General features: G+C 40.7%; 1 protein-coding gene across 4 annotated transcripts in view; it reads right to left on the bottom strand.

Annotated features, from left to right (window-relative positions):
- Positions 1-348: 348 nt before the first annotated feature.
- LOC142931756 (glutamate receptor ionotropic, delta-1-like) overlaps positions 349-26,814 on the bottom strand; it is a 185,746-nt gene continuing 159,280 nt past the window's right edge. For 2 of the 4 annotated variants that reach the window (XM_076075836.1, XM_076075834.1), the window contains 10 exons: positions 25,881-26,000; positions 17,829-17,930; positions 16,581-16,778; positions 15,329-15,663; positions 12,650-12,784; positions 8,165-8,360; positions 6,699-6,865; positions 4,809-5,049; positions 3,843-3,845; positions 349-837 (listed from right to left, as the gene is read on the bottom strand). In XM_076075836.1, the coding sequence (XP_075931951.1) occupies positions 400-837; positions 3,843-3,845; positions 4,809-5,049; positions 6,699-6,865; positions 8,165-8,360; positions 12,650-12,784; positions 15,329-15,663; positions 16,581-16,778; positions 17,829-17,930; positions 25,881-26,000 (1,935 nt within the window). In that variant the 3' untranslated portion in view covers positions 349-399. Of the gene's footprint in view, positions 838-1,845; positions 1,985-3,842; positions 3,846-4,808; positions 5,050-6,698; positions 6,866-8,164; positions 8,361-12,649; positions 12,785-15,328; positions 15,664-16,580; positions 16,779-17,828; positions 17,931-25,880; positions 26,001-26,814 lie in introns of all 4 variants that reach the window. The other 2 variants (XM_076075833.1, XM_076075835.1) reach the window with 2 other exon arrangements.

Here is a 26,814-nt window from a genome sequence, read left to right on the forward strand (position 1 = left end):
GTCTTTTTAGCATGAATTCTCACAGTACATTCAGTTAATGTTGATCTGAAAGAAAACGTCTTTGAACTTGGCACTTAGAAAACAACCACAAAGAATTGTCACCTTTATTGATTTAGAACAAAATTTACAAAGCTATTCAAACAGTCATTTTTTTAATACTTTTATGTTTTTTAAACTCAACTGTTGAGAATATTCAAAATACTCTTTTTAATGTTGCTTCTCTCTCTCTTTGTACTTACAAATATGTACATTAAAGACGACGTCGTGTCACATGTCGTCCCACTGACTCTTCATCACTGGTAATAAAAAGCCTTTTTAAGTGTGTTATTTATATCTCTTCACTCTGTTTAGCGCTCCGCTATCTGTTTGAGCTTGAGTGTCTGTGAGTGTTCAGTGTGCTCAGATGGATGTCCCGTGGCTTGGCTCAGTGGCTTCTGGGATGGGTCCTCTTGGCACTGGTTGGTAGGACATTGGCATGGGTGTCTTGACTGGGCTCTGCCGGAAGAGCCCCCCATTGGGTGCCCTGTGTTTGCAGCGGATAGAGGGCATGGTGGCACTGCTGAGGGGCAGGGGCAAGGTTCTGCCAGTGGCTGGACCCAGTGTCCTTCCTGCCCCATGACGCTCCTGGAGGAAGGTGGACACAGAGAGCCGCGGCGGCCCCCGATGAGCTGGGTAGTCCCGAGCAGACAAGGCCTCTAGGGACTGGCTGGGCTGCATGCTGCCAATGTCCAGGGCAGAGATCTCGATAGACTGGCCTGGCAGCTGTTTGTGGGCCATGTCCTCGTCCAGGAGGCTGTTCAAACGATGGTGGACCTGTTCCAGGTTCACCTCTTTGTCCTAAGGATATATGAAAAGAAAGGCAGAGCCACAGAGCGTGTGTGGAATAAAAGAGGCCAGGAGAAAGGTTTTAATTGAAGGGAGAGCATGAATGTAATTAAAGAAGAGTGCGATAAAGAAAGAATGAATGTGCCGTGAAAGGGATTAGGAGGTAATAGGAAAGAATAGGACGGGGATAGAGAATGAAAGGAGACAGAGAAAGACAGGTTACAATGGTTGTTTCAGCATCACCATCATGACCAGTTTACATGCAGTGCAGTCTACTTATTGTCATTATTTTTGCGCTCACATGAGTTTCAAGGGTGCTAAAATAACACTCTGGTTAGTTTCAACTTTATTGAAGAAACCCCAATGTATTCATTGATGATATACTGGAATTTTTCAAGCAGCCCACATCAAGAGAGACATTATCTTAAAACACAAAATCTTGAATATGGGGGTCGTAAAAGGTAATGTCTCCACTTCTGAAATGAACTCAAATGAAGATGTCTCTTCATGCAGAAGTGTTTACATTTTCTCCACACATCTGCATTGGATTGACTCTTGCATGAAGAGCATCTGCTGTTAACAAGACAGGCTCCAATGGACACACAGATCCAATGAATCAGACTTTGTGACACAGTCAAATCTAAAATAAGACAAAGTAGTTCATGTCACTAGATCGAAATAATCTAAATTATATTTAAGAATCTTTAAATCGATTCCTATTTTTTTCAAAAACATACACATATGGGAGAGGGGAGGGAGAAGCCAAATAAAAGGCAAATAATTATTTATCAGACACATATTGGCTGCACCCTGCCCTCCACACACAGGAACACTTTATTCCATCATCATGCACTTAAGTCGAGCCACACTGAAGACAGACGAAACAAAAAAAGCCAAATAACAGGAGAGACCATGGGGTGAGATGACAAATGAAGCAACAACAATCTACCCCATGCCCCGCCCCTTCACCCTGACACAGCCAATGACCATCCAGTACAGTGCAGTCAGGCCTCTCCTGACCTGTGTCAAGAGCCTCGGCCTCCTCCCAGTCTCTCTGTCTGTCTGTCCATATGTGCCGCCTCCCTTCTGGTGAAGCGCTTGTTATGTCATTATATGTCAATGGACCAGAAACCCTTTCCAGACCGTAATCCTTAGTCACCTGCTGAAGATCATAGACAATGATACATAACCAAAACGGTCCCTTGTGAATCCGATCATTGACATATAATTGCAATAGAATAGTAAAAGATAGTTTGACATTTTGAGAAATACTCTTATTGGCTTGATCTTCACCACTCTCATGCCTGTGCGTTACGTATAGAGCTGTGAAGTGACGGGAGCAGTTTTCAGGCGACCCTGGTTCCAGTTCGGTTATTTTCTTTAGAGACGATGTTAGGAAGCTGACAATTGGAGCACTTCCTTGGCTAGCCATCTCCTGGCTGTAGCTTCTCATGTAACTGACGGATATGAGAGCGGTATGAATTAGAGATATACCGATTGCACAATTTTTCTTCGCCGATTCAGTTTTCAGATTTGTAAAAGTTCAACCTGCCGATTACAATTTAAGAACTTTAATTGACAGCAAGGCTAAAAAAATTTCACCGCTGTCCCGAAGAATAATTGCAGCTGCCCCATATTCAGTGTAAACCTTCCTTGTTATTGCCATCTATAGTGGGTATTTGCATTAAATCACACAATTGAAATTATAAGGAAATAAATGATTGTATTTTAATTCTGTATTATTAGCTGCTTAGAGTTAGCGTGAGGTCATAATTTCCTCGCAAATATTTATTTTATATTGCTGTGAAAACATCTCCATCAATCAACTGTATTTTTGGAAGTTTGTCGCCAAAAACTACATTTTACAAGATTACTTTTTAACACATAACGGTATAATTTGACTTTCTACTAAATATAACTTGAATGCATCAAAATGCGGTCACTGTGATAACTCTGAGCAGCATGTCTGATTAAGTTGGTTGTCTCTCTATGCCTTATTTTGGACAGCAGTTGTGACAATTTGTGCAAATGCTTCGGCCAACGACACGGTGTGTGTGTGTGTGTGTGTGTGGCTGTAAAATTACTGTCTCTGCCACTGTGTGCTGACTTTATACCGTCATGTGGCACATGTCTGTAAATTTGACCGGCAAGAAATCATAAATATGAGACTGATCGGCCGGTCATGGCCGATCAGCAGAAACTCAATCGGTGCATCTTTAATATAAATCACCTCATCTAACTCCCGGCACAAAAACAAAAAAGGCTATTTCCCAAAAAAGTCAAACTATTCCTTTGTATGGCTGATGTATACAGCTTTGAAGTAGGTTTTGTTTAAAAATGGCTGTCATAATGTCCACATATTGTATGTTTGTGCTGTCATGGTGCGAGCAATGCTTGGAACAATTTAAAGTGATACTCCACCCAAATCTCATGAATATTAAACACTTGTTCTGCACAGGCTTGAAAGGTAACTTTTCAAAAAACAAGTTTGTTGTGAAAGCTGCTGTAGTCGGCTTGAATTCATGGTAAGAAATGTTATCATCCTCAAATAACTGAAACAATGTGAGGCTATTTAATTAAACAACAGTATGAAAGTTGCAAATTCTAACATTTAAAAGTTCAAATCAAATAATTCTTGCTTTATAAAAGACTTTATTCTATATTGGGGTTGCAGCTAATGATATTTTTAAAATTAATTATTAATCTGTCAATGAAGTTTTTGATTGGACTATTATTAAATGTTATCTTAACTTTGTCAGGCAGTCTCGTAGAAATTGTTGCCAGATCATTTTCTGTTGCTCAACTAATCTACTTAAACATTTATCTTGTTTTTATCAACTAATAATCAAATCGTCATTTCGGCAATAGTTACTTTTTACAATCAGATTTCAAGCCTGTAGAGAGCGTTTGATGCTCGAGGATAACGTTTTGGGTGGAACATCGCTTGAAAACATGTCTGCAAACATAATAATGGAGCACATGACCATGAGATTATACTCAAACATCACATCTAACACATCCTATGTTCTATAAATAAGGAGACAGGGATGTTTGTCTCTTGTGAATCTCACATGACAGCCGTATGTGGTTATTATTCGAGCAGCTGCACACAAAAACTGAAAGAGGAATCAACAGCAGTAAGTCAAACTCAATGCGTCAAAAAACCGCACGGGTGGAGTTTGACTTACTGTGTCTTTTCGGGACAGGACTGGATCTTTAATGGGTCTCCTCAGCCAGTGATTCTCATTTTAATGTTGGGACTGTCAAGTCAAGCAAGTCAATGCTCAGATTCTTTGCTATCTGCTTTTGCTCACACTTTAGTTGAGGGATCCATGTCAAGCCTTAGTTGTCTGGACGCCTCATGCAGAGGGGCTGTCCAGTTGACAGCAGCGAGATGAAGTCGGAGCTCTAAAGCATTAAGACTTGAATGGATTAGCTAAAGAGAGCTATTGTACAACTGAAGCACTTATTGACTCAGAAGTACAATTCCAGTATGTGGTTTTGAATTTGCAATTCAACATTATGTACTGTTATCACTTCAGCTGCGGTTTTCTCACATGAGCACCAGAGACTGTGATTGTCTGTTTAGGCAATTCATGTTTGTACGTGTCAGTATGAGAGAATCACAGAGAGTGTGTTTGAGAGAGAAGCCTCAGATGTCCCTAACAAAGCACCCCGACCTCTCTCCCAACATGAGAAGGAATGAGTAGATTGATCACACGATGTCTGGACTATCATCAGGGGCACACCTATTATAACTGGGTGTACTGCAGCTCTACTAAATCGGGGCTGGTGTCAGCGCCTGCTGGATCCATAAAGTAGAGTGTGGCAGTGGCATCTCTGGGCAGGACCGGGGGGCCCGGGGGTCTGGGTCTCGACCAGGGTCTTGGTGGTGCAGGTGGACCCGTGGTGGCCACCATGGACCGGTTCTGGGTTAGCAGGCTTGGGACTGGGCCCTGGCCCGATGAGATGTCAGTTGTCACCTCTTTGGGCTGCTCTCTCCGGCACGGGTTGCTGTTCCACCAGGTCTCCAGTGCAGCCACCAGGAGGGCCAGCAGCAGCCCGGCAGCCAGGATGCAGAAGACGCCAGCAAAGCTGTGGAGACGCAGCGCCCGTCCCTCCGGCTGGGCGTCTGCGTGGCTCTGCAGGTCACAGCGGCCTTTCCTCGGCCACCATTTCTGCTTCAGGATGTCAAGGTCCCCTTTCTCCTGAAGCTCCAATATCCTGTGGAGAAGAAACACAAGTAGCTATTTCACACGAAGTGGATGCAGAGTTTCGTGTAATGACAGCACACGGCATTGGACAAATCTTACATCATAATATTATAGCATTGATTCAGACATGTTAAATGCTGGCTAATCAAATCAGAGTCTCGAAGATTAAATCATTTCTGAGGAGAAACATGAAGGAAAATTAATACAACTGCTCTGCATGACTATAATTACTTGATAATACTGTGTTAATATACTTGCCACAATGGGTCTTTAGTTAGCTAACAATCAATTGTTAGCTAACTAAAGACCCATTGTGGCAATAATTGTATTAAAAGCTGCAGTTTACAATAAGTGTTATTGACGCATGGTTGAAACAATTTACAATTCCTAACCAGAGCTCAATGACCGGTTTTATGTAAACAAGGACAAGAAAAACAGTGTCGGCTTCAACATTAATTGGTTTCAAATCAAATTGTACGCGTGGAAACAAAGATGATCAAATACTCGAGTCAGCTCATTAGTTAGTGTGCAGAGAGGAATGGATGTTTGTTGTTGAGGAGAATGACGACGGCTGAGTTCAAACTGAGGCGAGACGCTGAGCCTGTCCCATCGGAGCGGTTAGCTTTCTGCATAGTCATTATTCAACCTCTTGAACAGTGACTGGCACATTCACCCAAAGCCAAAGGAAGACAATGACTCAAAGCTTTTGACATTTACACTCATGAAACCCCTTCAAATATTCACTGCTTCTTTCCGGCAAGTCATGAATTCAAAGATCTTTCACCGAGGCACTGTTTGTAGTTTTCAGGGTAATCCTGGGACGGTGTTAACCATGAATTTATAATTTTTGTGTGCTGCCTTGATTTAAAAAAATCACTTCTATCAATCTTGTAAAACTGCACTGAAATTGTTTTCAGCAGCATATTTCTGCCAAAAACCAAAAACAATGGACTGAAAATGTGAAATGTTTACTTCTCAGTCTGCGTCTTCAAGAGAAACTCAGATGAGAAATGTTTATTAAGTGCCATTGTACAGTATCTAGACATCGGTCTACATTTATACAAAAACTAATGTTTATTACAGCTTGGGTTTTATATTCGTAGCTCAAGGCCACCTGGAGACACGGTAACGTCGCTAAAAACAGCTCCAGTGAGGCAAAAATCAAGAGCACATATTAAATAAAAACCTCAATGTCATTCGAATTTATTTGGAAGCAAAAACTAAAGCGAAAGGTAAACTTACGTTCTTTGTGGAAATACCAACGTTTTGGGTCAACTTTAATTAACCTCCCGTACTTGTGTGCACTCACAATTCTCCTGTGCAATAAAGAATTACTACCACTCAGTTATGGTTTTACCTCCAAATAAAGTTCTTTGATAATCTGCCTTAAGTGTCGGCTCATTCACAAATTGTCTGACCGCTTGTATTTCATGCCCAGTTGGACTTGGTTTTAGAGATGCGTTTCCAAATCTCAGCAATTATTTTATGTGTACAATGTTGTCAAAACTGCCAAAACTATGAAGAAAAAAAAAAGTTGTAATACACTGCGGTTTTCCTTAAATGAATTAAAACAATTTACAGGTTGAAGGATACCAATATCAGGAAATATATTCTGGTTCCATTACTGCTTATAGCTAAAAATATACCAAACATACGTACTTCTGAGAGAAGAGGTCTCTGTAAGGACTGCCGTGCTGCAGGGCCATGCCGTAGCCTCTGGTGCTCATGCTGTTGCCTGCTACAGTCAGTGTGCAGTCATCATCTGTCAGAGCAGCGTACTCTACCACCGCCATGTCCCACAGAAAGGCATATGACTCCTGCTTTGCCTGGATAGTTCAACAAAAGACATACAAAGGATAAAATCGTGGAAGATGTGTTTTTATAGCCGAGTGACACTAGCTTAGCTGAGAAACCTCTATGCAAATAAGTGCACAAGCCCCCAGCATCATATACAGTATACTTATCACACTGATTAGCACATTATTACATTTCTTTACAAAGTTTATCAAAATAGTTGCATCCCTTTTTATTTTCCAGCTCTGCATTCCTCTGGGTGTAGCATATTTTCAGAGACACAATCATGTGCTGTAGCCTCAAGCGCACACTGTGGACAATACGGAGAACAACTGTAGCTGAAAATCTGTCTGAAATCCTTCTGGACCTTTTCTGTTTATTTTTGATGCACTTCCTTGGCTTTGTTCCCCGTGGTGTGACTTCAGCCTACGTCTTCCATGATAAGGCTGTGCTCTCAACAAATACAGCTGAGCAGAATGTTCACCTCGCACCTCATTAGGACTGCACGGGGCTCTCAAGTTCACTCGGCTTTGATAAATAAACGCATACCGGAGAAATCACATTACCAACAAACTATAAAACCGATGTCAGACTGAGGCACTTGCAGGAGTTTGTGGGCTTTGAGAAGCACTGTAGTAATTCAGCAACTGTCACTAAAATGGCTTCTTCTCTTCAAATATGTTTGAAGTGGGATTTAAATCGTAGAATATTAGTTTTTAATTAATGTATGTGTGCAAACTGGCCTGACTACGCTGAATGCAGTTAGCTGCTTAAATAATAAAGCAGTTTAATGACAAGTGCATATGTAAAAACTCTGTAGTCTGTTTAATTACGATTATTCTTCAATCTGGTGTTTGTGTTGATTTATATGTTAAAAGGGAAATATGAATTCAGTACCACAACATTTTCGACAATAATTGAAAACCACAATGCAATAGATTAAAAGTACTTTACTCGCATGCCTCTGTGAATCAGGAACAGTAATTATTTAACAAACTTACGTTTTGTTCCTACCTGGCGGTGTGAAAGTAAAAAGCTATATTTCATTCGCATCAAGGCTGAACATATGTTTTGCAGTATTCTCTCTGAGCTGAAGATGTAATTACATTATGTTTTTAAATAAAACTGTGATGTATTTTAATAAATGTATTAAATCAGGTTTCAAATAATGAACTCTTCAGAATCAACTGGTTTGATTAAATCTGACTTTTCATATCGCTGTTTGAGGATATGAAGTTTACAAAGACGCCTACAGAAGTCCGACGGCAGCAGCATTAGTATAAAGTGTTCTGACAACATTTTATTAATGAACAACCAAAATAAATATTCACCTTCTTGATTCCCTCGGATGGGCTGGAGACGGAGTTCTCAAAGGCGTTGTTCTTGTTGATGGTCTTCCAGAGCTCAGCAAATGTGCTGTCTTGCTCCAAAGGGTTGGTTCCTTTAGCCTGGAAATACTCGTACACAGCCGAGTCCCTGACTGTCCCGTAAACAAGGTCCACCTGCTTGGACAGGTCCTGGAACGACCTATAGTTAGGGTCAAATTAGTGAGTTAGTTTAATTAAGTGATTTAGGAAAACTGGAAATAATCCTTTAAAAATCTTGTACAGAAACACAATTATATCACTAGCTGAAGGAATAAACTGCCATCTTTACTGCAACGAGTAAAATATTCTGCTTGAATTTTATAGCAGCTTGCTTTTAAGTAACTATACAGGCACATGCACATGTTGAACTACAGATTTGAGATAAAATTATAAACATAAATATTTAGAACTTATAACAGAGGTGGAAGGACAAGTATAGTAAGAACAAATATGAAAAACAATAGACAGATGGCACCTTGTAAAAATGACACAGGTATAACATCGGGCAATTTTATTCTACTGTTTATACACCGAGGATATCTGTCACCCATTTATCCTTGTTTGCCTTTTTTTTCTCAAAGCAGTGCAACATACACTTACAACCAATACAGAGAGGTCCAACCGGGCTCATTAGCTGTAATGGCGGAACAAAGACTGAAATAAGCAAAATACCAACCCCATTATTTCTCCCTCTCTGCCACGCACAGCTACAGTGACACAAGCTGGGAAACAATATACTTTTCTTCTTATTTGTGCACGTCACTCGTTTCTAATTTCCCACAACTGTCGGAATCAAAGGATCTCAATGACAGTTGGTGATGGTTATATTTAGCTAAAATAAATGCAAAATTGACCATAGCAGCAACAATTAAAGCAACATTTAAAACAATAACAAAAGGCTTCAGAAAAAGAGTTCACTTAATTAGCATTAATCCATGGAATATCCTGGAGGACAAAAAAAGTTATGAAACTAATCTGACTCTTTTGCTCCCTCTCACACATATAATACAGTTTATACCTCTGAGTCCCAAGGCGTAGGTGTTCTGTCAAGGCTTATGTACAGAAAGAACAAACAAAAGAGGAAAAACAACATGCAGTGTTTAAAGAAAATGTCTAATATGCAAATAATGGCTTAAGTAACCATACTATTTTCAGACTAAGTTGTTAATCGTTTCCCCCAGTGCACCAATTTAATGACTAACGCACACTTTGAAACAGGCGAGGGCAATCTCACATGCCCACAGACTCAGTGGGAAGCATTTTCATTTACTGTAAAAGGAGGTTATACAGTCTCTGAACATATACGGTCGGTAGAAAACCAGTATCTGGAGAGTAACAGACTTATGGCAAAAAGAGAAGACGTTCATTACAACAATGTTTTGATGTTTTTTTAAATGAAAGGAGCTGGACTACACCTTTACTCTATTTGTTTTTTATTAGTCAAGTAATATCTGTCACAATCTTCCCAAGGTTTGGACATAGCGGGAAGAAATTTCCACTATTGCAAATGTGGAGGTATCCGCCCTCTTCTGTGGGACATTTCAGAGTCTATCTTTGGCCACCAGGGACAATTAAAATCTAAGTTATCATCTTTATGAAATGAGACATTACATTTAGAGATGAGCTTGCCAAGTTAGAGCAAAGTGTGATAAAATGATGGCGCCTAAAACTGAACAGTGAGTGAACCCTCCAGGCAAACAAAACTGCCTATAATAATACAGCAATCCACATTCTCATAGTTCTTTTGCTCCCATACTTGGGTTCAGACAGCACAGCTCTTCCACCTAAACCACACTACTCCAAGGCAGCAAGGACATGGTTTTGTGGGCATTGTGTAAACATTTCGGCAAGTAGCTTTCCTTTTCCAAGCCACAGTCTGCTCATTTACATGCAATTAGTAAGTAAACAGTTTACAGTCTACTTTCTCCGGTAAACAGAGATAGGGGGATTAGGGAAAGCTGATTTCCCCAGGTAGACTTCCCCTTGAGAACGCTGATTAAAGATAAAGATAATGATAAAGAAAATGATAAAGAAAAAATTCCATTTGTGGGTCTGTGAAAATAATAGGGCTAAGCTAACGGCTAATCCAGAGTTTTCCACCCTCTGCTTTGTGGTAAATTGCAACTGCGTTTTGTTGTTTGGATTAACATTGATTTCATAATAGGAAAACAATCATTGATGTGCCAGACATGCCCACTTTCATTGTGGGTTATGGTAAGACCCACTGACTGTTTCAGGATCTAGCAACAACATCAAGTGTTCAGGTAGCGAACCACACGCAACTATAAAACGAGTGCTCAACTTCTCCATGAGGTCAAAGAACTCCCATTCGTGAGGTTGGATGTGAACTTATCCCGGTATTAAAAATAAGCAATCACTTCTCTACACTTTACTGCTCTGATGTGACCCCAGGCATACCGTATTTAGGAGAAACATCATTAGATCCTTCCAAAATGTTAATCAACCTCTTCCATATGTCCATTTTATTTTGTTTTTTTAGAAAACTAGAAAATTGAAGTTAGGGTCACGAAAGATTTTCCACAAATGTTTTTTTTTTTTTTTTTACATTTTGCAGACATTTAGCTGAGTATTCACTCACAAAGATTATGTGATTGGGAAGTGCAGCAGCAGAGTTAATTTGAATGCCCTGCTGCTAAGTAAGAGTGTCTTATGCATGTCAGGAAAGCAATGAAGTACCAGTCTCCCCTACCTTAGCTAGCATTCAATTGCAATGATTTGTTCATCTCGCAATAAGGAAAGCCACAAGCAAGCTATTGAATTATATACTTTTTTTTATTTTTAAGTGTATGCAAACGACTATACATCTCAGGTTGTATTGCCTTAAATCTGCAGATTTTCTAAACAATCGATTTAGATTAGTTAAGAGCTGAATCCCACACAGGCTGCGGGTTCTCTCTTCACAGCTGAGCTGTGAGCTGCTTAGCATTCGATCGACCCCCCCCCCCCCCCCTTACGTGTCCACATGTGGCTATTTGTTCAACAGAAGACGGACCCAATGCAATCAAATGCCTCTCTGCCCCTTCTTCAGGGAGAGACAGCACACCAGATTGGATTCACTGACAAATAGCATTTGGACTGAGGACAGGCTAGTTGTTAGGCAGCGGGTCAAAAATTACAAACAAGCAGACCGACCAAACACCAAATGCAGCTGATGAGAGATGCACTCATATGGACATTCAAGCCAGCGCTTGTCCCTGTGGTTAAATATTGTAAAATATACTCTATGATACCTCAAGAACACCACACACTCTGTACAGCATTAAAAAAACTCCTCTGTGTGTTTCCACTAAACAAAGACCTCACTGTAATAGATAGATAGATAGATACTTCATTCATCCCCAGGGGGAAATTTGTTAATAGAGAAACCTTTAACGGTTGAAAAAAAGAAGATGCCTCAATGATTATATGAAAGCATCCGGAACCTTTAAGAGGTAACTCAAATCTTACACATTGAAGTCTGTTTACCGTTTACAGTGTGTTTTACGAGGTCTGTTTTCTTGGGGAGTACTACTGCATGTGTGTAAAGGTTAAAGCCTTTACCAGAAGCATGCATTTGCTGCTACTAGCATGGTGATCAAAATATCCTTATTTTTTTACAGTGTTTTGTCCACCTCAGCCTGCTTTTGTTCCAGCATTCCTCTCCTTATGGACAGCTGGGCTCTACACTACAAACATTTCACTGCATAAGAGTAAAAATAAGGTGTGTGAATGTGAAAACATATTTGATGCACTGGCGATTGGCTCTGTTTTGGCACCTGGGCTGGCAAAATTTGCTGAGCTTGTATGATAACAAAACTGACCGTCGCTTTCACTGCCACCGGCTGCAGGTCATATCAGCTGTATTCAATTAATGTTGATTCCACGAGTAACTTGATGACAGACTGTCTGGCTATTGTCTGGTTTATGTGCTCCTGCAGCAGGTGTCTGTACTCAGCCAAAGAAAAAGCATCACTCCGTAACTCTGTAGTTCAAACAACTTCAACAGAGTGAGAAGTCTTCTCTCTAGGGGATCACTTTATATCGATTTCAGGAGTCGCATTCTTCCACTTGCAAAAAATATGGTGTGTCAAATCTAGAAGGCTAGAGCTGTTATTTCAATGTGTCAGACACACATTTAATCAAGATTTAGGCAAATATGATTGTAATGATATCAAAAGACTTGGATCGAGATTTGGGCCAAAAACCAATGTTTAAAGCATTTACTATTCCCACTGTGAGAATAATAACAAACAAATGGCATTTGACATTCAAGGTAAATCACGACAGAATGATAGCACCTTGATGCTTTAAAACACATGCAGCATAGATACATATGTTCCTTTTTGCAATCGAAATCTCTTGCTGTGTTGAGGTTCCACAATAAGAGTGAGAGCTGCATTTGACGCAGTTCACCCAGTGTAAACATTAAGATACAGCGTTGTGCCTTACCGGACAGCGTTGTCCATGCGTGACACTGTGAGGTAGGCAGCCAGGTTCGCTGTGTAGGACGAACAGACAATGAGAGTGAAGAGCCACCAGCTGCCCATGACAATACGCAGAGCCACTGATCCCAGGATGGAGTCACTGCCTGTGGAGGAGCAGTTGTAAACACATGGGTATAAAAACATCATCTCATATTCCTGCTCTAGTGTGAATACAGAAAACACAACATGCACTGCAGTCCCCTTTATGCAACATATTTGTATATGCTATACATCTCATGTGGAAGTTCAAATACTGCCACAATGTGTCTTGTTGTTTCTGTTAATGTATATATTATGAGAGGGACAAGAAAAGAAAGGCTTTTTTAATATTAATACCTTATGTTTTGAGTCACCAGGATTGTTTTGTGCATTTAAAAGATCGGTCATCTCGATGAGAAAACAGACGTTACAATTTCCTGTGTGTGTCTGGCGAATGATATGATTGTTCCGGTACAATACAGTCATACTTTATCATCAAAAATGGATTTTAGATTGTACAGTGTCTTTATGCATGTCTATAACAATGGTTTTCCACAAACCCTGCTCCTTTCGCTAGGTTTGAAAATATGTCTATATCATAAATCTTATTAATAAAATGTTTAATGGTCAAGTGATTATTGGGCAGTCCTCTACTGAAATGCACATTTAACATGCCTTTTAAAGTACCCACCACTTTGTGTTAAATCTGCTGTATATTGAGATAATAGTCATACTTGAATGAGCTTGTGACCCGAAGTGAAAAGCAGCGCTTGCTTGCTCCCTCATTACCACCACTGAGGTGCTCTTGAGCAAGGCCCTTAAGCCCAACTGCTCCAGTGTAGCTGCTCAGTGGCCAGCAGATCAGACTGTGGTTGTTCTGGACAGCTCCTGAGTGTTAACGTGTAACTGAGTGAATGTTGATCAGGGTGTTCCTGAAAAAGAGAGCATTGCTCTCAGTGAGACACTCTCCTGGATAAATAAAGGTGAAGACATGAAAAATACTGGAGCAGCCGACTGCACGCATATGATGATCTTGTGTTTCCATCCCCTATTTTCCCAAGAAAGTGTATTCAAAACCATTTAGTCTGCACGGTTTCTTGCTCTCTCTATCACTCATCCAATCCAGTTTTAAAGAGAGCAGTTCTCCGCTGTATATTTTTTTCTTCCTGTCCTTTCGATGTTCTTTCCTCTGTGTATTTAATCCTTTGTCCTTCCTTGTTTTCTTTGAGGAGAGAAGACTGGTTCGTCACATTAGCTTTTCTATCTTCACTTTCTCTCTGTCATACCGACTCTTTCTCTCCAAATATCCAACAGCATTTGAGATGCATGAGAAAAATGTCAGCACACATTCAAATTGTGAAGAGTAAAGCCATAGAAATGTCATCCGAGAGATTCAGGAGTGTGAAATGTAATGAAAACATATTTGCCTGAAAGTGTCACAATCAACACAGCTGTGCCCTTAGGACGGTTTGGGGAAAAAAAACTGAAGGCCTTGTCAGATGCATAGCACTCCGGCATCAGTCATTTTTATTACATATGGCTTTGACGGATTTCGTAAGGTCATCGAGTGTGAAATGTGCATCTTGAAACTTTACTGCATCCTATCCTGCAACCGCCCACTGTGATGCAGTCGCTTTCATCTTTGAAATAAATTGTTTCAGCTGAATTTTCATCAGTTCTCGTATACAAATTCTGATTATTTCCTACCTCTAACCGAGGTAGGAAATATGGAAGGAGAGAAGGGCAGTCCCTTTCTGAAAAAGGCAGTGAGGAAAGTCAGTGTGTCTGTGGGTGGATAGTTTAATCTGCATGAACATAGAACAAAACCCAGTCAAGTGTTGGCATATCATTATGAAATCATTGGAGGGTTACGGTTGCCAAGTTTATGCTCCCTGAAAATGGCACACAATGCATCAGAAGTCAGATCCATATCAGAGCGACCCACGTCATCCCGAGAAAAAATGCAATCCACTTGACTGAAACAGAAAGTGGTGACGTTGGGACGCAAGCCAGACCCGAGAAGAAAAAAAAAGGAGAGGCAGAGAGAAGAGATGGAATTTAGCTTCTCTTGAAATATACTGGGTGCTGGGTTAAAAGAGGCTCGTAGGCAGTGTGCCAGACGTTGATAGATGCTGTTCAGGCTACAACATCAGCTGCTGAAGAAGTCATTTATCCAAACCGGACATACCTGGATCACCACCAGACCTAAAGATGGGATGTTCTCCTTGACAAAGGCACCTTTAGAAAATGCTCTGGTGGGCGTTGTGCCTCAGACTGACTCACTACTGAATCAGCATTTGTTGTTTACCGACATCCACATGTGCATTTTCATTGATTAGACCCCTTTTATGTTAATATTCTGTCCTTAATCCCTTGAAGTACTTTTTGGTGTTTTTTTTAGCTAGTATTCTGCTTAGATTCAGGGTTGGATATTTAAGGACTCCTTGGTTGGTGCTTCGTCTCCAAAGATGCATCACTGAAGGTCAACAGGAGGAAGGTTTTCACTTATTTAACAATGACATTGACTTTGTCAGTTAACACATCTTCAAAAAGATAAGTGTTAACTAGTAAGAGGTTGGTGTATGATTTGGTAACCTCATATATAACATATACATACATTTGCATCCACTGTCCTTGCATGTTGTGTAGACTTAAACTATAAAACCCACCTTGTTGGACAAAAGCACCGTAGACGATCCAGATGGCGCTTTGAAGTGAAGTGGAGACAGAAGGCGGCGGGTGGCCTCCCGCATCGTTCTGGCAGCGCACTGCCTGGATGCGCCTGAGCAGGAAGATCATAATGCCCACCACAGGGATAGCTGCGGCAATGCACGCCCATACAGCCAAGTCAAAGGGTGCCAGCAAAGAGAAAATGTTGATCTTTTCCTCTGACTTGCGCATCAGGATTCCCACGGAGTAGTCCAGATAGCGCTTGCTGAAATCCACCACACTCTCACGCTCCGGGGTGATGGTGATGGCTGATATGGCCAAGTCAGCTCGCTGCGGAGGGAGAGTCATATGTCTTAGTAACTTTATAACATTTCTTTTTAAAACATCATAATATGGTTAGGACTGCATGTTGTTAGACATTCAAAGAAACTTGATGTTTTTCACCATTGAGGAGAATTGTTTCAACAACACTTTAAAAACTTGTGGAGGACTTCAAATACTCCTTAGCCAAAGAAACGTTGGTGACCCTGTGATCTTTGCTCTCGTGTCTCCAACATGCTACATTTTCTGTTTTCAAATGAGCTTCCTTTATTTATCCATAAAAGAAGGAACCAGTCCATGTTTTCATGCAGGCGTCAGACAATTTCTCAGTATCAGGAGGAAAACCTTGTAATTTTCTGACACAATGATCTTTCATCAGCATCATCTACCCAGTAAATTGTTGACTTTTAAGCGAATAACAAAGGAGATCATTGAGCGATCATGAAGGTTTTAATTCCAGAGTGCTTCCTCGCGAAATAATTAAGTCCACAGTATTTCCACTCTGCACTCTTTTGCTTTTGTATGTTGAAATATATGGGTGAGAGTGTACCTAACAATAATACAATGTTGCCACTTAGCCACTATGTGATGAAAAACAAGTAAACTTCTATATCTATCCAGGGGGGTTAAAATCCAATTATCATCATGACCCACAACAGCATTTGTCGAGGTCTCAAACTTTATCAGTAGTTCCAAAAAGCAGAACTCAGACCCAGTTCAATCAAGCTGTGATGTCACCCACTGGATACAACTGATGTGCAGATAGAGTGCAATGTTTCTTCTAATCTTTTCTACTTTACTGAGCCTCACAATTGGGGTCCCATTTCAAAATAAGACCATGTGGCCTGAGTCCCAGAAAAAAAAAAAAAGTTTTGGACTGAAATCTGGACACTCATTAATTGAGATGAAAAGAAAAAACAACCAACCTTGCCAATGAGCTCTCCTATCATGCCATTCCAGGATCCATTGGGAAGTGCTGAGCCGTACTTCCCATCTCCGACTTGATAGATGTCATACTTGAAGCCCAGGATCTTGGCCAGGGCGTCCAGGACATCAATGGAGAAACCCTTGTATCTCTTGGGTTGGCCCAGAATATTCTCTGCTACCATCACAAAAGGCTCCTCCTGTTTCAATAAATATTGTACTTTTTGGATAATGCATCGCCGACAATGGTAATGCAGAGGAACGTGAATGTGTGAGGATTTTGTCTCTAAGCCCTCGTTTTATCCTCGAAGTTTGGAAAAGAGTAGAGTATGTGCACTTAATCACAGGCACGTCATTTATCAAGATGCACCATAATCTCCTCGGGGCCAGATTGGCGAGCGAAGCGAGGACACATTCACTCATCTAAAGAACTTTGGGGTGACACCTTTATGAAGAGCTTCTAAGGTGATCTAAGTTAAACTTCATCATAATAAAATAGTTTCCTCTGCAACTGTTGACCTGTAACACATGGCGGCATGGCAACTGCTGTGGTTAATCAATGTGGAAATTGCTATTTCAAATTTATTGCACCCAACCATGGTTCTTCTTTATGGGTTGAAAGTGTCAGGGCAGAATTAAATAGGTAAAGGAGGAGTAAAGAGAGCGGAAGATGACAGGGGGAGAGGGACGGAGAAGAGAGGAGGTGTTGAAGTGGGCAGGGGCAAATGACTTGATTAAGTGACACTGCCAGGGGAGAGCTGAGCAGAACGTATGTGAATAAATATGGGGCAGGTAAGTCATGTGTGAAGAAGAGGGAGGATAAAGAGAGGGGGAGGGAAGTGGCTTTAGCTGCAAGAATTCATGAAGTTAGGTGAAGAAAAAGCTGCTGCCATGTAGGATTGTTTTTAACGGCCTTCTGTCGCTCTAGATTCACAGGACAAGATGGAATAAGTGAGTCGGACCAAAGTAGAGTAAAGTAGATTGGAAGAGGTCTAGTTCTCTGCTAGGTTTTTGGTTCTCAATCCTTCTGTGATAACAGCTCACTGAACCCAGTAGAAACTAGAAACATTTGTTTATTGCAGTACATTTTCAAAAAGTGAACAGAGCCTGTATTTCACTGTATTATGTTTAAGTGTGTTGCTTAATATGTGGGTGTAACAAACAACCTATTGGATGCGTTTGCCTCTATACTGTGGTGTTTGCCTACTCAGGTCAAGTGTTCATAGTTTCATTGTACTCCCACAACTTACCAGTAATGTTACAATCTTCAGCGTCACTCCCTGCATGCCGCTCTCTATCCGACTCTCCTTCAGGCTACCGTTCAAACCATGAGTAGAGTCCCAAGACGCCAGCTAATTGGGAGAAAGAGAAAAAACATCAGATGGATGGGGAAAATAGATCAAAATGGAGCAGGTCTCTGAGAGACAAAAGGTGCCGAACACCTCGTTCGTAAATAATGAGTAGCAAGATAACAAAGTGGCAGAGTTGTAAGTGATGTGATCGTCCTATCTGCCATTTGTCTGACAGTTTGTAGTGACATTCAACACTGAGTGGCCAATGTCTATGCCTAAAATCTGAGCTGGTTACCAAGACAACAAGCGCCAGCCATTAGTATGCAATTTGGAACCTCTATTCAAGCTCCACCACTACATGCTGAACTGTATTGTCACACTTTGTCAGCAATACAGAATACTTTACCGGTAATAATATAGATGGAGGTCATGGTGATGATGATGATGATGATGATGGTGATGAGGAAGGAGGGAGGAGCAGAAGTACAATGTTGAATAATGAGGACTTTAAAGTAGACATGCTCATCATGTAAAAAACGCAGAAAGAAATGTCCCGTGAGTTTGAGTTTGTTTCATGAATCTAAACTACCCCTCACCTTTAAATCTCTCATTCCACGCTGTCAACGTTGTGAGCCATGTCTCAAGTCGTGAAGCTGATGTTTGTTAAATTCTTAATCAGTGCTGCGAGCTGGACAAGGATTCTGAAGGATCTGACAAACCATTTGGAGTGGTCAATGAGATTTGAGCTGACAGGACAAGAATGGTGGCTCCGGGCCAAACAACGGGCCCGTTCGGGCCACAGCACATCTCAGTCTGCAGCGCATGAGCCCCATCGGCAGGGTCCTCATCGAGATACCTTTCCCACCGAAAATACACTGTACTCCACAACGATGAAAGAGACGTCATTATTAGGCAGATTGCTTTTTTCTTTTTTTTTTTTATCTCTCAATGCAAATTTATCTTTTGTTTTTGTTCTAGCTTTTTTATTTTGGGATCACTAAATGGTAAATGGACTTGTATAGCGCTTCTCTAGTCTTCCGACCACTCAAAGCGCCATTCATCATTCAGCCATTCACACCCGTTCATACACTACCATGCAACGTGCCACCTGCCCAGAACTGTCTAACATTCACACCCATTCATACACCGTAGCCACAGTCTACGGGAGAGATTTTTGGGGTAAAGTTGCCAGAAAGAGGCTTGCCAGAAACGTCACTAATAGCTAAGTCTTAAAAGGTACACTGCTGTGTATAGCCTCACCGCAAACTGCTGGTGAATCATGTTTATAACCTTCCAGCTTGTGTGGGTGTACGTAAGCTATTTTCTCCCCATTCAGGATGTCACTCATGAAATGTGCCTTCCTCGGGCTTTATCTGAGCATTGTGTGCACGTCAACAACGTGGAGATTAGTTAGTCATGGAGCTGTTCATTGTAAATAAGGTTATGCAGTATGTATTAACAAAGCTGCCCTGAACTTTGCTCAGAAAGCTGTGTTGATTTGATAATGAGTACAATACTGCACTATTTAATTGTAATAGCTTGTCAACTTGTTCATCTGTGTATGCAGATGTATCCGACTGTGTCCAGCCATGTTCTGTGTGTGTGTGTGTGTGTGTGTGTGTGTGTGTGTGTGTGTGTGTGTGTGTAGAGGCAAAATGTCATTCTGCATTGCCTGCTTCACAGGGGACTATTTTCTCCATGAGCAACTTTGTCCTCCGTGGAAAACACGGAGCAATCTCTGCTCTGTAAACTGAAAAACACGAAAGAGGAATACTTCTACTTCACAGAGCTTTGCACACCAGCACGCCACTGGGAAGGTCACACACACAATACATACAGCACAGCCAAACCACCTGCATATGAACGAGTAACACTTCACTAGACACACTGTGATCTTTCATTACCAGATTTTCAAGGACATGACTCTGAAACAGGATGTATATTTTTACTGGGAATGGAAGTATTATATAAAAGTAATGCTTAACGATACATGAAAGAAAAAAATATTTTGGTGCTTGCCATATCTCAAAAAGCTTTTTTAGCTTTTTCTCTGCTGTGTCAGCTCATTGAGGATTTAAGTTTTAGATAGTCTTCCTTTAAGCAATCAGTCACCAAGAGTGTACTGTACCTCATGTAAGTGAGGTTAGGTTGATCCCTCCTATAACTATATGCTTTGTTTTTTACTCTACAGCGCAAAGGAGAATATCAAGCCAAGGACATTTTTGAAAATCCTGTTGGAAAAGTCACAATAATAACAGGGCCGCTATTTAGGTAATGGTTACGATGCTCAATATCTTAAAATAATCATCTGTAATGGGGATGAGCAAATGTGAATGACCATTTGAAAAGGACAAAGGGATGGAAGTCAATTATCCCTGGATTCAAAGCGCTTCAACTGTCTCGACAGTATATCCTCAAAATTGTATAGAAAGCGCTCTTTCAAGGAACCATATAAAGTGGATCATTATGAACACGGGACCACAGTTTGAGCAATTTGCTGCTATTCTGCTTCTTCTTTTCCCCTCCTAGCAGTGCGTCATGCTACCGATCTTCTTATTGACCCACAATCCTTTGTCTGAAACACCGACTGGATTGACAAGACTGTGCCTGATTGTGGCTTTTAAGTGTGCATTGAACCACATAAGGCAGGATTCACTTTATACCAATAAGTCAGAAAAAGAGAGTAAAAGAATAAAGAACAGTAACATTCTAAAGAGAAAGGTGTCTAGATGGTGCTCCACAATTGCTGATGGTTAAGGACAGGCATTGACCTTAAATGGTTAAGGGTAGGTTGCTGGGCAGCGAGTCTCCCAAGAGTTTTTGCATATTGTGGGTTACTATCTACGATTAAAAGAAACGGAGAGTAAATGAGATGAAGTCAGCTAATTCCTCTTTTTAAAGGAAATCACTCAGAGAAACACACAATAAGAAAACTGTACCATGACAATAAAAGCTCTCCATGATCACATTTGTGCTGTTTTCCTTCATTCCCGCATGTATTTACTGAAGCAGTTCCCCGTACATAGCTTTTAAAATACAATGTGTTATCGTGGAGAAAAGACAGTATCTGTATCAGCAGTTAGATCAGTGCTGTAAAAGCAGGCAGAGTGATCCTCTACCATCTCAGTATTAGCATGTTGCTTAATGCAACATGCTTAATTGCTGCATGCAAGACAGAAGAAAGACAGAGAGAGAGAGAGCTGTGGCTGTCGGCTTCAAAAAAGTGTTGCAGTCTAAAAAGAAACATACGACAGTGAGAAGGATGCAAAATTAATAATAAAACAGTGATTTTCTGATTGTGGTGACTAGGTGATGCTGTGCATTTCAAGTGAACTGGATGATGATATGGCTGGTAACATCTATTCCATGATGGATTAGACCACATGAGAGACAATAAATTAAGACGAGGAGAAATATCATCCATTTAGCTCGTGTGGCAGTAGGAACAACCTACAAACAGTGGGTTCTGCCACTTAAATGCTTTCCTTTAAATGCAGACTGTGAGAAAACGCAATTTGCAAACAATTAAAATTCAGTTACCATGTTTCATTTAATTTTCTGTGGCATAATAACTCGACCAGTCTAACATTGTTTCCCACACTGTTTAATTGGATATGGAAAAATTCCATTACTATTTGACCGTGCAAATTGGTAAAATGGAGTAATGAAAATATTTTGGCTCATAAAATACGAGCTGCTGCCTCAGTGCTGTTCTTTATCTTCCTGCAGGTGAAAATCTCAGCAGCCAGGGGAGGTTTCAAAAACTGTAGGAGCCAGAGAGTAGAGTTCCTGAAAGCTAGAAATCTCTGTGCCTGGCAAATTATTCATTGGATCAACAGCCCTAGCAACCCCCTGCAGATCTGTTGTTGGCTTTAGAGACGATTTAATGCAGGGTTGAGCAATAGCACAAATACATCAGCTTTGAACAACTGCAGTTGTTAGACGCTGGTAGACGCAACAAGCAAGGTGGCACATGGAGCCAATGTGACCTCCACCATTACATCCGAATACATCAACGATCACTGGTTGAAGGGATGGTGATGGGCAATAAGAAAAATCTGTCCTGTCATCCAACCCGCATGGTCGATTGCAATCAAGAGTCAGCCTCTTGGCCCAACAGACTCTATAAAGGCCGGTCTCAAGTGCCGATCAGATGTTGCATACAATTTATTTTTGCGCTGCTTGAATGGCATCACCGGTGTTGCGAGTTGCATCTCTAAAGCCCCTTTAACACAGCCTGTTTAAGACAGGACTGTTGTGCTATTGTTCTGCCTTGCTGTTCTGTATAACATTGTTGCTCTGCTGCTAAGCAGGCAGTAGAGGTTGTCGAATCAACGTCTCTGCAAACAAGACAGCCGGCATGTCGGGACCACAAACACTAGAGACGGTTGTATTACACATTTTGTTTGGTTCGGTGTAAAAAAGCATAATGAGAGGTCTTCTTTAGCAGTAGTGCATGATCTCTGTATGAAAAAGGGATTATGAGAGAACGTGTCTCTAAGAGCGAGAGTGGAACGTGTTACACATGAAAAAAATAATTAGCTGTCAATTCATGATACTTTCTCATCTTTTAATATTACAATGTTGTTAAGAACAGCTGAATCAACTAATAATGCTACACCATAAATAGAAGGCTTCAAATAGACCCTGCGATCCGTACCAGCCGATACTGATTTCAGCAATCAGTGAGCGGCCCTGAAAATCCTGATTGGAGCGTCCTTACACTTGGCTCTGTTCTGGCACCAGAGGAAGACATGTGAGCCGGTTCTGGTCAATACACGGCTGCCAGATTTGGCTATGTTTTTGGGGGTAGTTGACTTGGGCTTATTTAGGGTAAGAATCAGCTCCAGTTAGCTGTGCTTGGGCTAGCTTTGGGCCAGTGTTGGCAACCAGAACTGGATGGATACTTGCACTGATTGGGATATGTTATTCTTTAAATATGGCAACGATCTAGCTACCAGACATTCAGGCTGCTGCTGATAAGGCCATTTTGGCTACCTGGGCAAAGATGGCAATAATCATGTAGTGAGCAACACAAATTACAGGCTCCTTTCAATTCCAAACATTGTACTGACAGTGGTGTTGTAGCCGGCTGAGCCACAACAACAGAAATCATTTCTCATAATTTTTAAACTTGAGGCTGTTTTTCTTTTCTTCTATTTGTAAAGCTAATGGCACAGACCTCAGGCAGCCAGGTCATATATTATTTCCAGCACAGGTTAGGCTATTTAGAAACTACATCATATAGCATGTGATAGGCTCTATTAAACCCTATAATTTGACGCACTTTGCCACCAGAAAATATAATAAGAAGAATTTTGAGCTGGCCATTTCAGAGACAATGTCCTACATCAAGAAGACAAACATCATTATGATGATGTTTTTTTTATAAAATAGCAAAAATCTCACTGAAAATGCGATTTTGATTAATGTAACAATGACAGCACTGCAGACACATTCGAGAGATAACTACTGCATGATGCATGCAAGATGCCTGGCTAGGAGGAACAATTACATACAAGTGAATTTAATTTTCTCCATGAAGAGCTTTGCGTAAGCTGGAAGTCATTAGCAATATCTGCTTAGAGACGAGCTGACACATCAATAAGAGCAACCTGGGAAACCAAAACAACAACAACAGCATCGATCACTCTGCTGCAGCACTGGATGGTGGCGAAAACTCACAGTAGCCATCCAGGAAATAGTATTTCAGTCTTCATTACACTGTCTAACCAGAAAGACGCCTCATCTAAGAGCTATCGGGCTGGGGAGAAAATGGACTGAATGCAGATAAACGATGATGGAGAGGGAGGAAAGCAGGGCTGATAAATGGGGAGAAAGGGTTAGGGAAGAAGAGAAGATGGGAGCAGAGAGGACAGGATGGGAGATGAGATGAGAGGAAAAGATAAAAGAGCGACGAGAGGGGGACAAAATGAGCTGGGCTCTGAGAGGTGGATGTGAGTAGGGGGGGAGGGTGACAATATTAAATCACTGTTACACTGCACTCAAAGAAACACATAGACCTGACAACATGATAGTATAGTACGTTGCAGAGGTGGCCTTTCTTGATGGACATCATTTTTACACAACGTAAGCAATGTATATATAAACATCCTATTATAGAGAACAGAGAGGAGCTGTAGATGACTGCATTGTGCCTGTGTTTTCACAGTATATGGTTCTGTCAAGTGTAAATATATATATATATATATATATATATATATATATATATATATATATACACACATGCCAGGTAATGAACAGCTGCACTGAATGCATTTGTCATCCCATTATCTGGCCTTGCTGTCCTCTTTTCCTCTAATAATTTTGAGATACAAGCGCCCACATATTAGTGTGCTCCCTGGCCTCTGTTGTCTGTTTGCCTGGCTGCATGCTCTTAGTGTCTGAGATCCAAAGCAATACATGTTAGTGTGTTAATGTGCTCTGGGGCTCCGCTGTTTGTGTGTGGCTCTCTGTGTCTAAATGTGTGACTCTGCTGGTGTTCATGAAAGTGTATGTATGTTCCTGTGCGTGTGTGTAAACAGTGCGTCTCTTCCCAGCTAACCCTAATGGCCACATTATGATGAATTGGCTTCATGATTTCAGTTTGGCCGAGTGGTGATTAAATCTTCATTACCGCTTCTGGTCAGTCCTGCTCTACATAGATTGCCAAGAAACTCAATTCCTCTTCATTCTGCAAGAAGTCCCTGACTGAATCAGGACATCCACAGCGATAAACAAATTACAGCTAAGAGAAGAGTCCACAAATAATGCTCTCCATCTTTCACTGCAACACTCAAAGAACAGACCAGTTTCTCAGTCATGATCAGTTCATACAGCCTGCTCGTTATTTTTTAAATGTCTATGCTCAACCCGCAACCACAGATGAAACATACTCTGACAAAAGTCAAAGGTGAAGTGGAAGTGCTATGTTTTGTTTTTGCAAAAACAAACACACTCGGTTGTAAAGTTTATTTATTCTAAATGTCAGATCATCCAAGCTGGGATGTGTCGGTGTGGTGAAATGGAAGATCATAGCAGACTGATCTGGTTAATTCAGGATCTCCACTAGAGGGCAACCTGACACCTGACAGCTCTCTGCCAAATGTTACGCACAGCAACCAAGGGTTCTCAGAGATCAGAGTAAGGCTGATTCCAATCTAGTTCATTTATTGCATTCACCGGACATCCAGGAAAGAAAGAAATGCAAGATCTTGAACATAAGGATTAAGAACCAGTGGTCTATGAAAAAATATTACAAGCAAAAACAATGGACGGTTGGATGCCTTTCAATATTTTTTCCTATCAGGCACTCTAATGGACCCCTATGATTTCTATTGGAAGTGGTACTTAATTCTGATGCTCGAGGACAGGTGTCCTGCAGGTCTTTTTTACCTCCCTGGTAGTAAATCAGCCACAGCTTGCATAATACGCTATTAGAGATGAACTAAAACCCTGCACGACACCAGTTCTTAAGTGTAGGTACTCAATTCCAGTCCTTAAGAGGTTTGCAGGTGGGATTTTAGAAAATGAGAAATGGTTTAATTTCACTGTTATTTCTCTCCTCACGCAGTAAGTGGTCGCATTGTGACAATTTCTTAGAAAAGCTATTTTCATCAGTGGTTTCACAGTACCTGCTGTTTCCTCAACACATACAGAATGGACAGTTATGTAAGTCAGAGGAAAATTGCATCTACCAAGAAAAATGAAGTTCAGTTCAGAAGCTCGAATCGAATCGTTTGTGGTCTAATGCATACAGTATATAACTGGCACAGTTGCCTAACTTTGTGAAATGAGAAAGGAATACGACTGTAGATTACAATCCAGTACGCTAACTAATAGCACAGCTACACAGTTATTGCTGACATACCCTAAGGAGCTACTGGAGGCTAAGGTAAGAAAAATAAGTATGACTATCATATCGATCTGATATTTTTCCTTTACAGACACTTATATACAGTATATATATGTGTGTGTGTACATATAATATAAATTATATTTTGGACTGACCCGTTTCACATCTTTCCCAAATGTCTCACTGTAGCTGGTTCCAAGAATCTCAAATTGCACATGGGAATTAGAGCCTTCAGTGCGGAAGTCCATCATTCCTGTCAGGCCACTGATCCGTCCCTGTAGCAACAACAGGCAGAAGTTACTGTTTAAGATGTCACAAAGACAGTAGCAGTGATGTCGGTGTTTAATTGCATTTGTGTTTCTGTCCCGTAAGGTGTAGGCGAAGATAAATAGCCTGCGAGCATTAATTAGTACATGCACTGAACTCCTTTGTACATGAAATGTATCATCATAATTTAGTATAATTAAATGTTTGCATTGATTGAATTAACTTCCGTCGGTATAAAGCATACTATGTCGGGGAACAAATGTAAACTGTGACACTTATAGATCATGTATATATTATAATCCGTATATAATCATCAAGAGTAAGTTTTTACAGTTGTTCACCATCACTTATACCATTGGATTCAGACTAATTGTGTTTTGTCGGTGAGGTAAAACCACCTTTCATGACAAATTCTGGTACATTTTTTAATTAGGTTTGAAATGTGCGGGAAACAAATAAATTGAATCTAGTTGATGTTCGAATCGAATGACGTCAACAACAATATGACAAGAGCATCCCTTCTTTGTTATTCCTCATGCCCCGCTGTATGTCACACTTGAGATTAAAGCAGCATGACTTTGCAACAATGAAAAATTCCATTATCGGAATGAGATGGATGAAACCAAGGCACTTTATAGGATGCAGCCTTATTTCATTGAGAAAACGGAGAGGGTTATACACAAGCAAGGGATCATAGCAGTTCACTGGAGTATTTGACTGAATAAATCTTTTTTTTTTTAACATACCTATCAATTTAATCATTAACTTTGCAGAAGCTATCGTTCACCATTTCTTACAAAACAGCACTTATAAAGCAGCAGC

The sequence above is a fragment of the Anarhichas minor genome, unplaced genomic scaffold (assembly GCF_050575085.1).
Source record: "Anarhichas minor isolate MPS153535 unplaced genomic scaffold, ASM5057508v1 ptg000054l, whole genome shotgun sequence".
Lineage (NCBI taxonomy): Eukaryota > Metazoa > Chordata > Actinopteri > Perciformes > Anarhichadidae > Anarhichas > Anarhichas minor.